Source organism: Rhinatrema bivittatum, chromosome 1, assembly GCF_901001135.1.
Source record: "Rhinatrema bivittatum chromosome 1, aRhiBiv1.1, whole genome shotgun sequence".
In the NCBI taxonomy this organism is placed as follows: Eukaryota; Metazoa; Chordata; class Amphibia; order Gymnophiona; family Rhinatrematidae; genus Rhinatrema; species Rhinatrema bivittatum.
In genome coordinates, this window is record NC_042615.1 from 549772299 (window position 1) to 549787302 (window position 15004).

At 41.8% G+C, this 15004-nt stretch overlaps 1 protein-coding gene across 3 annotated transcripts in view; it reads left to right on the top strand.

The window, feature by feature from the left end:
- VPS13A (vacuolar protein sorting 13 homolog A) overlaps positions 1-15004 on the top strand; it is a 745426-nt gene that overhangs the window by 526992 nt on the left and 203430 nt on the right. For all 3 annotated transcript variants that reach the window (XM_029616432.1, XM_029616443.1, XM_029616452.1), the window contains exons 51-53: positions 2122-2250; positions 3585-3718; positions 12136-12262. In XM_029616432.1, the coding sequence (XP_029472292.1) occupies positions 2122-2250; positions 3585-3718; positions 12136-12262 (390 nt within the window). The remainder of the gene's footprint in view (positions 1-2121; positions 2251-3584; positions 3719-12135; positions 12263-15004) is intronic.

The window sequence follows — 15004 nt, forward strand, 5'->3', positions numbered from 1 at the left end:
CATCCAGCCCTAAGTTTGACCTGAGGCAGTGGACATAGTAACATAGAAATGATGGCAGAAAAGGACCAAAATGGTTCATCCAGTCTGCCCAGCAAGCTTCTTGTGGTAGCATCTGCTGCACCGTGCAGGTTACCCCATGTTTGTCAAAGGAGTACTGGTTTCTCTCAGTGCAGCACCACCTCTATATATAATCTAGTGACAGTGATGTCGCAGAGGAAAACTCTGTGCTGTGCCTCCATCTGCTGGTAGGGTGGTAGAACCCACATGTATGGACTCATGGGACTGGTGTATCAGGACTCAAGAAAACAGATAAAAGATTCTTCTTATTTATCTTTTATTCTTTGAAGTTGAGACCCCAATAGTTGCACAGTTTGTTGATCTCCCTTTTTAGGAGAAGTTCATACTCCCTTCTTGTTGTCACTGTCAAAAAGGAGCTGAAGTATTTGGTTTTAGTAACACCTGTCCCTCCTTCCCCAAAAACACATACCGGTATACAGCACATTAACATTAAAACACACAGCACATCAACACTTGAACTTTGAGAATGTTTGAGAACATAGGAAATATTTTATCAGATTGGCACCTGACAAATGTTATGACCCATTAATAGCTTTTCTGTTTTGTCAGCTGAAAATGTATATGAAAATTAGGTGTTTTGTTTGTTTATTGCACTTATCAAGTTGCCCCACTGTGAAGACTCAAGGTGATGCACATATTTGTAAAGCACACAACAATAAAATAAAATAACTAAAAATGTTTACAAAGTAAAATATAACAAATATGAAAAAACATAAAATTAAACAATGTAATAATGCATTTGATATTTTTTAGATTCATGTTTTAAAAAGCTTAACTTCTAAAAGAAACAGTCATATATCCACCAACCTGATAGACTGAATCAGGCAAAAGGTTGAGCACAGAGTAAAAATTTACATAATTTCCTAAACTGTATAACTAAATGTAGCTCACTAAGGCTCAAAGGTAGGGAGTTCCACTTAATAGGACCACAGGAAAAGAGCGTTTTTTAATGTATCCTTTAACTTTAGTTTATTTGAGACCTCTAATAATTGGAAAAATGTATCTGTCTTATGTTCTGCCATTAAACTTTTGTAAAAGGTCCCAAGTAAACTAGAGGCTTTCTGGACAGTTAAAGGATAATTTTGAAATGAGTGTGCGTGCGCCCATATACACATATATTCGTGCATGATCGTAGATACGCTGCAATTGTAAATCGTGCATGCACTTGCACTTGTATGTTTTAAAATACACCTTTTGTGTGTAAGTATGCACCTAATCTTAAGAGATTGCTCGAGAACATGTACTTAGTGTATCTTTCCTAGGGTTTTACCAGCTTCTATGTGCATATGTAGGCGGATTTTAAAACATGCTCATGTGAGGAACAACACAGTTTATCCAATTTTTCTACAAGTTTGCCTAGTTAATAGAGGTCTTCCACACCCCTTTGGTTCTTCATCTTGCATACCCCCCAGTTGACCCAGACCCCTCACCCTGTCCTGTAAGTCCTAAAACTCAAGATTTACAAACTTGCTCCTCATTTGGAGCAGCAGTAAAGCTATGCGGATAACAAGGCAATGCTTGCCACAGTCTCTAGTTTTAATAATGCGAGTTATATGTGTAACTGTTGGCCCTGCCCATGCCTGCCGCCTTATTTTTGACATGCTTGTAGGTGTATACATGCATAGTTTGTGACGTTTTAAGATCCATGTTGCTCGCACGCAGTCCACATACACGCACATGTGGAAATCTTTGCACAAGCAACACTTTTAAAAACTACCTCTTTGGTTTTAAAAGAGCAGCAAGATGGACTGGGAGCCAAGTCATGCAAAGATTTAAAAACTACTAACCAAATTAAGCTGCTAATGCTTTTTTTTTTTTGTTAAAGGAATTGAAAATTTAACTTTAAGAATAATCTTGTTGACATTAGCTGCTGAACCTTTATTGCTGTCAACATTCTGTTGAATATTATTCTGTAGTGAAACTGAAGCAATAACTGAAGTATGCATTTTCATATTCTTATTTCAGTACTAGTAGCTTATAAAACATGTTTTTTTTTTGTTTGTTTTTTTTAATTAACCTTAAATATTTTTATCTATGTTTTAGTGTATTCCTTTTTGGCCTGAAAAAAATATCAATACTTTGCTTATTCAAGTCGAGAACTGTCAAATGGCTCCCAAGAAGATTTATTTTAATAAGCAAGAAAATAGCATTTTGCTACAGTTAGATAATAAGGTAAGTAATTTTGCTTTGTAATTAGAGAGGTCTTAACTTCCTTTTTTATTTTATGTAGTATGTTTTATATATGAATAGATCATACATACAATCAAAAAAAAAAGGAGTTAAGGAGTCAATCTCATAATTGGAGATAGATATGATAGGTCTGTAAAATCATAAGGGGGAATAGAACAGGTAAATGTAAACTGGTTATTTACTCTTTAAAAAAAAAAAATACAAAGACTAGGGGACATTGCATGAGTTAGTAACAAATTCAAAACAAACCAGAGAAAATTCTTTTCACTCAATGCATAATTAAGCTCAGTAATTCATTGCCAGAGAATGTGGTTAAGGAAGTTAACGTAGCTGGGTGTAAAAAAGGTTTGGATAGGTTTTTGTCCATAAACTTAGTAACCAAGTAGACTTAAAGGTATTTTTAAATCCACTTGTGAACGCCATGTGCGTGCGATTCCCTGTGCGCACACATGGACATGCCAATTTTTATAACATGCGCGCGTTGACGCGTGCATGTTATAAAATTCACTACCCCCGTGCGCATGATTTTATATCTGTGCGCGAGTGTCAACGCACACGCATAAGGTGGGAGGGGATTTTGCAAGATTTGCATGGCAATGGACTGGGCCTTTCCCCAGTTCCCTCCCAGTCCACTCCTTTATTGGAGCGGACTGGGAGGGAACTTCCTAAACCCCCTAGCTAACTTGCTTCCCTTTTCTCCATCCTCCCCAACCCCTAAAACCCCTTTAACTAACCTTTTTTTTTTGTTTGTTTGTTTCAACTTATCCACTCTGTCGTGGAGCAGCAGGTTGCGTGTGCTGGTCCAATCCTGGTGTGTGTTTCAGAAGGACAATGCCATTAGGCGCTGTTTCGGCCCGCCCTTTCCCCACCCCTTTTTGTTTAAACACTTCTTCGTTACGTACCGGGAAATATGCACATGGCCGAGGGTCTTTAAAAATCCCTGTGGCGCGCACATGGCCCAGCTACTTAGGGTATCTCTTGGTTTTTACGTGCGCCAGCATTTTAAAATTAGCCCGTTAGGGAATATCCTCTACTTTTCACTACCCAATAGCAGCATGGGATCTATTTATTTTTTGGGATCCTGCCAGATACTTGTGATCTAAACTGGCTACTGTTGGAAACAGAATACTGGGCTTCATAGATCCTCGTTCTGGTCCAGAATGGCAATTCTTTTGTTATAGTTCCGTAGTTCTAAAGTTATGGCCATGGTAGTTTTTGGTTACTCATTCTTATGAGCACAAAATATATAAAGCATGTATCTGTGTTCAAATAAAGTAAATATTAAAAAAAAATAATTTTCTCATTTCATGCTGTAGCTGGGAGGCATTTTAGTGGATGTGAACCTAGCTGAGCATTCCACAGTGATCACATTCTCAGACTACCATGACGGTGCAGCACCATTCTTGTTGATTAACCATACAAAGACACAGACTATCGAATTTCATCAGAGGTAAGATTTATATACTTTTAGTAAAACATATCATATATAAACCTTAACCTTAATTAGTAGAGAAAGTAAGATAATATATTACTATGTATAGGGATAATTTTCAAAAGGATTTATGCATATAAATCAGCTTTTGAATATTACCTTGGTGTGCATGTGTAACCAGTTACATGCATACTTTTCTCTGCACTCATGGTAGGCTTTCCAGGGGATGGAGCTAGGGCAGGGAAAGCATTTATGCACATATTTTCAAAAGAATGCGCATAAATGTGTACACAAAGTAATGCCTACAGAATTAGTGTAACTTTTAGCATGTATGTGTGTGCGCATACTAGGACAATCTACAAATTTTCACAAGCAAACTGTTTGAAAATTGCCCTGCCCATGTGCAAAATGATTAGTTTGGCATCAAATCTGAATTCTTAAGGGTATACTGGTACCTGATTTGTTCAGATAGCTGAAGCCATAACGTTTAGATCCCTATACACATCTCTAGTAAATTAATTGATTCTTTCCATTCGTTACCCTTTTTAAAGGTGGTTTGCAAACCACGGGGCTCATTCACTAAGCCTCAGTATTTTTCCCGGACAGCTGAGAGGGGTATATGAGAGAGATTTATATAATCCATGAATTTGGTGAAACAGGTAAATAGGGAATGGTTATTTAGTCTTTCAGATAGTTCAAAGTCTAAGGAACATTCCATGAAACAAACAAGTAACAGATTCAACAAAATTGGAGTCGGTATTTTTTCACTCAGCACACAATTAAGCTGTGACATTTGTCACCAGAGGGTGTAGTCAAGGCAAATTGCATAGTTGAATTTACAAGGTGTCTGGAGTAGTTACGGAAAGAAAAGTCCATAAACAGTTGTTAGCCGGGTAGACTTGGGGAAAGCTACCACTTACCCTGATTGTGAACAAGAAGAAATAGATGTAGTCTTAATGGACTCTTGATTTAATCCAGCATTGCACTTCATAAGTTCTTATGAGTTAATATGAGTGAATGAATTCCATACAGCCATTTTATTATAATGAGCATCCCTTTTCTGAGAAAATACATAAATCTTATATGCCTTTGGGTTTATTTCCAATGTCTTTCATATTCAAGAGCAATACTATTATTTACTTCGTAGACAAGTAGACTATACAAATGAGTGATGACACTGATGATTCTGATGCAAAACATTTTTTAGAAAGCTATAGAAAAGCTTAGAAAATTAGTTTCTCACAGGACAAGCAGAATGGTAGTCCTCACATATGGGTGACGACATCAGGATGGAGCCCAATCATGGAACACTTTTGTCAAAGTTTCTAGAACTTTGACTGGCACCTACTGGGCATGCCTAGCATAGCACCAATCCTGCATCCAGCAGGGGTCCTCCTTCAGTCTTCTTTATTCTGCGCAGCAGTAGCCACGCTGCTTAAGGGGCTCTCTTCAGATTCCTGACAGGAATTTTCCTCATGGAACTTCTCTCAAAATTTTAAAAAATTTTTACCCCATTGGGGTCCCCCTATCGACATCTATACTCCGCGGTTGAAAGGTAAGGCTTTACCCTAGTTGCAGTTGATTCCTGTCGAGTTATTCCTTCGGGGCCTACCGGCCATCGACCACACCGTGGCTACATTTTTATCGAAGTCATGGCGTCGGGTTTTCATCGGTGCCCGGACTGTACCTCGGACAATGTCCCTCACTGACCCGCATAGGGTCTGTGTTTTGTGTTTGGGGTCCAACCATGATGTCCAAACTTGCACCAAATGTGCCCAAGTGACACCGAAGGGTTGCAAGGCTCATTTAGAGAAAATGGAGTTTCTCTTTCAGTCAAAAACCCCGGCTCCATCGATAGCTTCGACCTCGTCTGAGCCGGTTCCATCGACCTCTCGTCAGCACCGGGACACCGGCGTCGACGATTCCAAGGGTGTCACTCTCCTCCTTGTCTCCTCAAGAAAAAGACCGAGGAGATCATCGTGAAAAACGTTGACACCGTTATCGTAAGGCTCAGTCTGCCGATGCAGGCAAGCCCTCTTCATCGACGTTGACAGAGCCACTGACAAAGAAGCCCCATCCTCTTCTGTGACCAGGTCACCGAGGCGTTCCCCCACCTTCAGTGGTGCAGGGATCCGCGATTCCACCTTCACCGGTGGACCCTCCAGCTACGCCAGTGCTGCCTTCTACTCCGGAGCCGGGGTTACTCGCCCCAGGTCTCCGAGAGGAATTGGATTGGATGATCCAAGAGGCCATCGGAAAAGCACTTCAGGGCTTCCAACCTCCATCGACGTCTGTTCCTGAGCCGGTCACGATCCGATTCCCATAGTGCTTGCACCGCTACTGGGTAAACTGGATGCATTGATCGGTGCCCTTCCACCGCTGGAACCGAGAGCACCGGTGGATCCAGTACCTTCTAATCCGATTCCATTATCATCGAATGAAGAGGAAACAGATACCCATTCCACCATCTGGGATCTTACCACCAACTCGTCCATTGATGTCACCGGTGCCTCTGTCGATGTCCCTATCGATGCCGTCGGTTCCACTTCCGATGCCATTGATGCCTAGGCGCCTGGTCCTTCGGATTAACACCATTCCTCCCTTCTGGAGATCCTATGGGAACTGGTGACTAGCCTTATGATCCTTGGACTGATGATATGTCCCAGGATACCGATGATCTGCCTTCACAGCCCTCTCCTCCAGATGAAAGACGACGTTCTCCACCAGACGACCTGTCTTTTATTAATTTCATCAAGGAAATGTCTGAAACCATTCCATTTCAACTTCAGATAGAAGAGGACTCTAGGCACAAGATGCTGGAAGTACTCCAGTTTCTTGATGCTCCTAAGGAGATAATGTCTATAGCTATTCATGAAATCCTGATTGACCTCCTAAAGAGAAACTGGGAACACCCAGGTTCAGTTCCACCTGTCAACTGTAAGACAGATGCAACTTACCTCATACAGTCACAGCTGGATCATCACTCTGTGGTTGTTGAATCAGCCCAGAAAAAGGCACGGCATTCAAAACCTCATTCCTCCATACCTCCATGGAAAGAACAAAAATCCCTGGATGCTTTTGGAAGACGGGTCTTCCATGGCTCAATGCTCATATCTCACATTGCCTCTTACCAGTTATACATGACACAGTATAACAGAGACCTTTTTAAGAGGATCCAGGATTTTTCTGATTCTTTACCAGAACAACTCCAGAATCAACTTTATACTCTAGCTCAAAAAGATCTGGATGCTGGAAAACACGAGGTACACGGTGCATATGATATTTTTGACACTGCCTCTAGAGTGTCTGCAGCGGGTATTAGTGCAAGGAGATGGGCCTGGCTCAAATCCTCAGACTTAAGACCAGAAGTGCAAGACAGGTTAGCTGATCTACCCTGTGTAGGCGATAATCTCTTTGGTGAAAAGATCCGAGAGACTGTGGCGCAGATGAAGGAACATCATGAAACATGACGCCAGCTTTCCTCTGTGCCATCTGAGTTTCCATCCGCCCCAAAGAGAACTTTCAGGCGTGACTCTAAGCGGCTGGCCTACAAGCCAAAGAAATTTTATCCTCCGGCTTCTAGAGGGTGTCCTTCCAGACCTTACCAAAAGGTACAGCCCAGTCAGTCTCGTCCTCAAAAGTCTCAGCCAGCGTCTCAGCCTGGGCCAGCATCAGGGTTTTGACTCCTTCCTAGAGAGTGTAAGCCAAATTCCTCTTCCATCCATACCGGTCGGCAGTCGGCTCTGCCACTTCAACAACATTTGGCATACAGTCACCACAGACCAGTGGGTGCTTGTGGTAGTCACTCACGGTTACCACCTAAATTTCCTGACTATTCCACTAGACTCCCCACCTCGGCTGATGTGGGGAACATCTGACCACTCTCTCTTGCTCAAACAGGAGGTCTCAATCCTCCACAACATCTGAGCAATAGAACCAGTGCCCCTCTCCCAACAAGCGTACGTCCGATACTGAACCTTTGCGCCCTAAACACATTTTTGCAGAAAGAAAAATTTTAATTGGGAACCTTGGGCTCTCTACTTCCTCTTCTACAAAGAGGAGATTGGCTATGCTCTCTAGATCTCCAAGATGCTTACACACACATCTCCATAACTCCTCATCGCAAGTTCCTGCAATTCCTGGTCGGCCCTTGTCACTTCCAGTACCGTGTACTACCATTCGGCCTAGCGTCCACTCCATGAGTATTCACCAAGTGCTTGGTTGTGGTCGCAGCCTTTCTCAGGAATCAGGGAGTGCATGTCTACCTTTATCTTGACGATTGGTTGATAAGGGCTTCGATTCAGCAGGATGCATTAGCCTCCCTGCGTCTCACTATCCATACCCTGATCTCCTTAGGGTTTCTAATCAACTATACCAAGTCCAAGATAGTTCCATCCCAAACCCTTTCCTTTATAGGGGCCGACCTAAACACACTACAGGCAAAAGCCTTCCTCCTCCAGGATCGCGCTTTCACCATAACCTCTCTGGTGAATCACATGCAAGCTCGAGCATCTTCAACTGCGTCATTTCCTCATACTGCTGGGTCACATGGCGCCTCGGTGCATGTCACTCCAATGGCTCGCCTTGCCATGAGGGTCATGCAGTCCAGCATTGTCTAGGTTACCAAACAGCTCCGTCTGTCTCTAGCTTGGTGGATGCACCATTCCAGTCTCATTCAAGGCCTTCCATTTCAGGCTCCAGAACCTCAAATTGTCTTAACAGACGCATCCAACCTAGGGTGGGGTGCACATGTAGGCGACCTGCAGACTCAGGGAAACTGGTCTTCAGAGGAAGCCAGACACCAGATAAATTTCCTGGAGCTAGGGGCGATCAGATATGCCCTCAAGGTCTTTCAGGATTGCCTATAAAACAAAGCCATCCTGATTCAAACCGACAATCAGGTTGCGATGTGGTACATCAACAAACAAGGGGGAACGGGCTCCTACCTACTGTGTCAGGAAGCTGCACAGATGTGGGCATGGGCCCTTTCCCGCTCGATGTGTCTCAAAGCAATCTACTTGCCGGAAGTGGACAATCTCTTGGCAGGCAAGCTGAGTTGCACTTTCCATCCGCACGAGTGGTCTTTCAACCCCACAGTAGCGGACTCGATATTCCAACGTTGGGGTTACCCTCGCATAGACCTCTTTGCGTTGGTCCACAAACTAGACAACTTCTATTCTCTCTTTCGTAGTCACCACTCGCAACCAAGAGATGCCTTTGCCCTCTCCTGGGCCAGCGGTCTCCTTTATGCGTACCCTCCACTTCCTCTCATTTCAAAGACTCTCATGAAGCTACGGAAGGACAAGAGCTTAATGATTCTGATAGCTCCCCACTGGCCATGCCAGGTGTGGTTTCCAATCCTCCAGGACCTATCAATATGCCGGTACATTCCCCTGGGGAAGGATCCCCTTCAGAACGACGGGTACCTGTGCCACCCCATGCTCTGTCTCTGATGGCCTGGATGTTGAAAGGTAATACTCCAACCTCTTAACCTTTCAGAGTTGGTATCCCGAGTCCTGGTGGCTTCACGAAAGCCTTCAACGAAAAGCTCTTATCGCTCTAAATGGAAGATGTTTAGGGTCTGGTGCACTTCCATGTCCATAGACCCCTTCATTTGTTCCACTGCAAGGTTCCTGGACTATCTCTGGCACCTGTCAGAGTTGGGACTGAAAACGTCCACTATCAGGGTGCATCTCAGTGCAGTGTCTGCGTACCATAAGGGTATAGTAAATGTCTCCATTTCAACACACCCCTTAGTATCACGCTTCATGAGAAGCTTACTCCATTTAAAACCTCTACTGCGCCCTCTGGCCCCTGCTTGGTACTTTAACGTAGTGTTGGAACGGCTTATGAAACCTCCGTTTGAGCCTCTCCGCTATCTCACCTGGAAGGTAGATTTTTTTTTTTCTTGCAATCACATCCACTCTCAGAGTTAGTGAATTACAGGCATTAGTTACCTACCCGCCTTACACTAAAATTCAGCATGACAGGGTAGTGCTCCACACTCACCCTAAATTTTTACCCAAAGTAGTATCGGAATTTCACATTAATCAATCCATTATCCTACCTACCTTTTTTCCCAGGCCCCATTCCAATCCAGGAGAACAGGCTCTGCATTCCTTAGACTGTGAGACTGGAAAATTGGGCATCAAAATGGCAGATGAAATTTAATGTGGATAAGTGCAATGTGATGCATTTAGGGAAAAATAACCCATGCTATAGTTACACAATGTTAGGTTCCATATTAGGTGCTACAACCCAAGAAACATATCTAGGCGTCATAGTGGATAACACATTGAAATCGTCGGTTCAGTGTGCTGCAGCAGTCAAAAAAGCAAACAGAATGTTGGGAATTATTAGAAAGGGAATGGTGAATAAAACAGAAAATGTCACAATGCCTCTGTATCGCTCCATGGTGAGACCGCACCTTGAATTCTGTGTACAATTCTGGTCGCCGCATCTTAAAAAAGATATAATTGCAATGGAGAAGGTACAGAGAAGGGCTACAAAATAAGGGGAATGGAACAGCTCCCCTATGAGGAAAGACTAAAGAGGTTAGGACTTTTTCAGCTTGGAGAAGAGACGGCTGAGGGGGGGATATGATAGAGGTGTTTAAAATCATGAGAGGTCTAGAACGGGTAGATGTGAATCGGTTATTTACTCTTTCGGATAATAGAAAGACTAGGGGTCACTCCATGAAATTAGCATGTGGCACATTTAAAACTAATCGGAGAAAGTTCTTTTTTACTCAACGCACAATTAAACTCTGGAATTTGTTGCCAGAGGATGTGGTTAGTGCAGTTAGTATAGCTGTGTTTAAAAAAGGATTGGATAAGTTCTTGGAGAAGTCCATTACCTGCTATTAATTAAGTTGACTTAGAAAATAGCCACTGCTATTCTAGCAACGGTAACGTGGAATAGACTTAGTTTTTGGGTACTTGCCAGGTTCTTATGGCTTGGATTGGCCACTGTTGGAAACAGGATGCTGGGCTTGATGGACCCTTGGTCTGACCCAGTATGGCATGTTCTTATGACTGCAAGGGTGCTCTAGCCTTCTATCTAGAACGCACGTCAGCCCACAGGAAATCCACTCAATTGTTTGTCTCCTTCGATGCCATCAAACTTGGAAATCCTGTGGGAAAGCAGACCCTCTCTTCCTGGTTGGCGGACTGTATCTCTTTTTGCTACCAGCAAGCAGGTATTCCACTTCAAGACCATGTGAAGGCGCACACTATCAGGGCCATGGCGACATCAGTAGCGCACCTCCCTTCGGTGCCGCTTTCTGACATATGTGAGGCTGCTACCTGGAGTTCTCTCCATACATTCGCAGCCCATTATTGCTTAGATAAGGCTGGCAGACAAGATTCCATCTTCAGCCAGTCTGTTCTATGCAACAGACCCGTTAGGGTTCAGGATGCCCTCCTAACCAAATTCCACCCCTCTTGTTGTGCCTGTTGCACGTCTTTTTAGGTGCATTTGGTGCTTCGCTCGGACATCCTCAGCTCGGTACTCACCCATATGTGAGGACTACCATCTTGCTTGTCCTATGAGAAAGCAGAGTTGCTCACCTGTAACAGGCGTTCTCACAGGACAGCAGGATGTTAGTCCTCACGAAACCCGCCCGCCACCCCGCGGAGTTGGATTCGTTGATGTTTTGTTTTATTTTTTCGCACGTACTTTTGCTATATTATGAGACTGAAGGGGGGACCCCTGCTGGATGCCAGTCAAAGTTCTAGAAACTTTGACAAATGTGTTCCGTGATTGGGCTCCATCCTGATGATGTCACCCATATGTGAGGACTAACATCCTGCTGTCCTGTGAGAACACCTGTTATAGGTAAGCAACACTGCTTTACATATATCGGAGTTCCTGCCTTTCTGCGGCCGCATAGGGTGCCCTCAGTCATTTTTTTGAAGGCGGATCCGGTCATGTTTCAGTTCTCTCTCTTCGGAGTAATCTTGCCGTGATTTTGGCCTCTTCAGTCAGCCTTCTACTTTTCCTCTTATTGCTTTGGAACAAGTTTTTCAGCATTTATTAGGTTTTATTTTGTCGATGGCAAGTGCTAAACCCCAGGACTCTTCTGTATTTTCTCCTGGTGAGAGCTGTTCAACTCCAGCCAGCTCTCTTTATTTTCAGTGCAGTTTTGTCTTTTGAGCTCACACCAGCTGTTTTTCCTCACAGTGGCAGAGGAAAGCCAGCAGCTTCAAGTGGTGCCTGATGTGTAATTAGAAGATAACCATTTTAAATTCCATAAGATATCTGGGTTTTGAACATATGACATACCTATGTGATATCTGTTCAAGGCCTGGAAGTCTATATTTGCCATCTGTCTTTTTATATTTTATTTCGCAAAAGTTCCTTTAATTCACTGTTTTTCTGTTTTGTGGTAATTTGCTGTTACCAAATAACATTTTCTTTGTCGCTCTGGATTGCAGTTCTGCCACAGTAAAAGAAAATCTTCCTCCAGGAAAAGCAGTGATGTATACCTGGGCTGACGCAACAGGCTCCAGAAATCTGAACTGGAAATGTGGGCATGCAGCTGGAGAACTAACTCATGTTCAAGTATGTATTGTATTTTCATGAATCCTTTCAGATGCATCCAGACTTTTGTATACTTAATTAACATAATGTTGACTTAATATAACCATTCTCTTATTAGCTTTGAGCTATAGCATTCTTTTGGTTAATAGACCCTGTTCAGATTCAATATTTATTTATTTTATTTATTTTATTAACTTTTATTTACCGACATTCGTGCAGCACATCATGCCGGTTTACAAAGAACTCAGGTGGGCGATACAATAAAACAATAAAAACAAAACAATGTACAGAGAATAAAATAAAAGTAAAACCATAACAATGTAACCTTAGAACAAAATACAGACATAATATATCATTACAGTGTAGATAATTTACAAAGGGTCTTCTGTGGATAAAACTGTTTTATGCGCATAAAATAGCATTTTGCAAAATTGCCTGGCTAACTTGTGCATAAGTTTCTCCATGGACAAACAGGATAAATATCAGCCACGCAAGTGAGCAATGTCATCTGACACTGAGATCAATGGATAGCTCACTCAGAGTCTGAAATATCGCAAAGGTCTTTCTGAGCATGCATGGATATTCCCACACAGCTGCTTGCGAATCTCCTTAGTCTATTTTCTTCTACTAGCATTCTTCAGCGCAGAAGACGAAAGGCTCAGTCCTCTCATAATATGTGGCTCGATTCTGAAAAGTCTAGACATGGAGAAGGCATTCATATAAAGTTTAGCACCGAAGTGCATATGTGCTGCACCAGCAGTCTCTTCATTAGCACAGAAATGATTCCCTTCAGTACAATCTCTTCTCAGTGCTGTAAACTTATCAAATCTATCTTCTATACAGAGACCTTCGTGGAAAATCAGTTTTTAGCACAGAAAATCAAAACGAGACCAAAGCTTTCCAATCCAGATTTTGGTTCCTGAATCCATCCTTCCATTCTTCCTTCAACTGAACAAAATTCCATGTTTTGGAAGATGCAAATTCAATTTGTTTAAAAAAAAAAAAAAGTCTAAAACTCCTGGGAAAGATCCTGCTGTATTGATTAACACAGCAAAAAGGGTTTTCCATTTAGCTATGTTGTACATCAATTTATACATGGTATAGTATTTGTATTCTTCCTTCCGAAAACTACAGGATATGATTCGAGAACTTTCAGCAGATTTCAAGCAACATTTCAAATCTGCTGTCCTCGCAGCTGAATTATGTAGTGAGCACCTCATCAGATCAAACTGAGGCTTATGATGCTTCTTCCAGAATATTAGCAATAGCCACCGGAGCCAGAAAACTTGATTACACATTTCAGGGCTCTGTAAAGATATATAGTATATGAAAAATTTGCTGATCTTCCATGTACATAAGATCTTTTTGGTGAAAAAGTGAAAGATACAATACATTTTAAGAATCATTGTGCCCCTCTCCTGACATCACCAGCAAGGATGGAACAGCCTTCTACATCTAAAAAGGCTCAACTTCAATAATACAAAACAGCACTTCTATTCAAAAAGAAGTTAGTCTTATCCTTAATAACTGTGTCATCAGCAAAAGCAACCCAGATAATGTCTCAGAGAGAACGTGCAAACTAAATCTTTGCAGCTCTCTCAAGCCAGATCAAACCAGAAATTTTAACTGCAATATCAAATGACTTCCCAGTTGGCCTTAAAACAGTCTTCCAGTTGAGATAAGACTTCAGTACTCCATTCCTGCATAGTCTTTGATAACAGATCACTGGGTATTAAAGATCTTTCAGCAAGGATATTGTTTTAAGTTTCAGATCCCTCTTCACAGATAGTCATCCAAGGAGGTGAACTCTAGTGGAAGAATAAATCAAACTTTGGCAACAAGAATTATCAACCAGTCTCTCAGCCAGAGCAATAGAACATGTTTTAGTACAGTAAAGGAACATTGGTTTCTATTCCAAAAAAGAGAGGACATTTTCCTATCCTGGACCTCAGGAAGCTCAAGTATCTAAAAAAGGGAAAGTTTGAGTTGAACTCTTTAAGCATCGTTCTCTCTCAATATATTTATATATTTGATTTATATTCTGCTTTTCAGCACTTGGAGATCAATGACTATCTATCCTAGACCTCAAGGAGGCATACACACATTCCATAAATTACAGGAAATTTCTTGTTATATTATGCAGATCAATCATTATCAATATCAAGGATTCTTTCAGGATCCCTTCAGGTTTAAGTATTCACGAAATGCTTGCAGTAGACACTGCTTTTCCCAATGCTTTTATGAAGGTTATGATTTGCCTTCAAGTGGTTAGTGGCTGGTTGTTGGAAAATCATTTAGTTTTGAATGTTAATAAGACTCAGCTTTTGTATTTAGCCATATTTCCCTATCCTGATATATCTACTTGTTTCAGGGTACATCAATACCAATTTTGAATCAAGTCATTTTAGATATTACATTGTCATTTCAACCATAGGTAAAGGAATTGGTAAAATTTGCTTTTTATAAAATATGCATGCTCTGACACCTGAGGCCTATTCTGTCTGAAGACCATGTGAAAATATTGATGCATGCACTTGTGATGCCAAAGCTGGCTTATTGCAATGCTCTGTTTTGTAGGTTTACCTTACTCTACTTTATGGGCCTTACAAATTTTACAGAATTCTGCTGTCCATGTTATCTGTGGTATAACATCTGAAAGAACATATTTCTCCAAGCTTATTTAAGCTACATTGGCTTCCTATTCTGTGGAGAATAAGATTTAAGATATTATGTTGATGTCTAAAGCAGTGCATGATTTGGTGT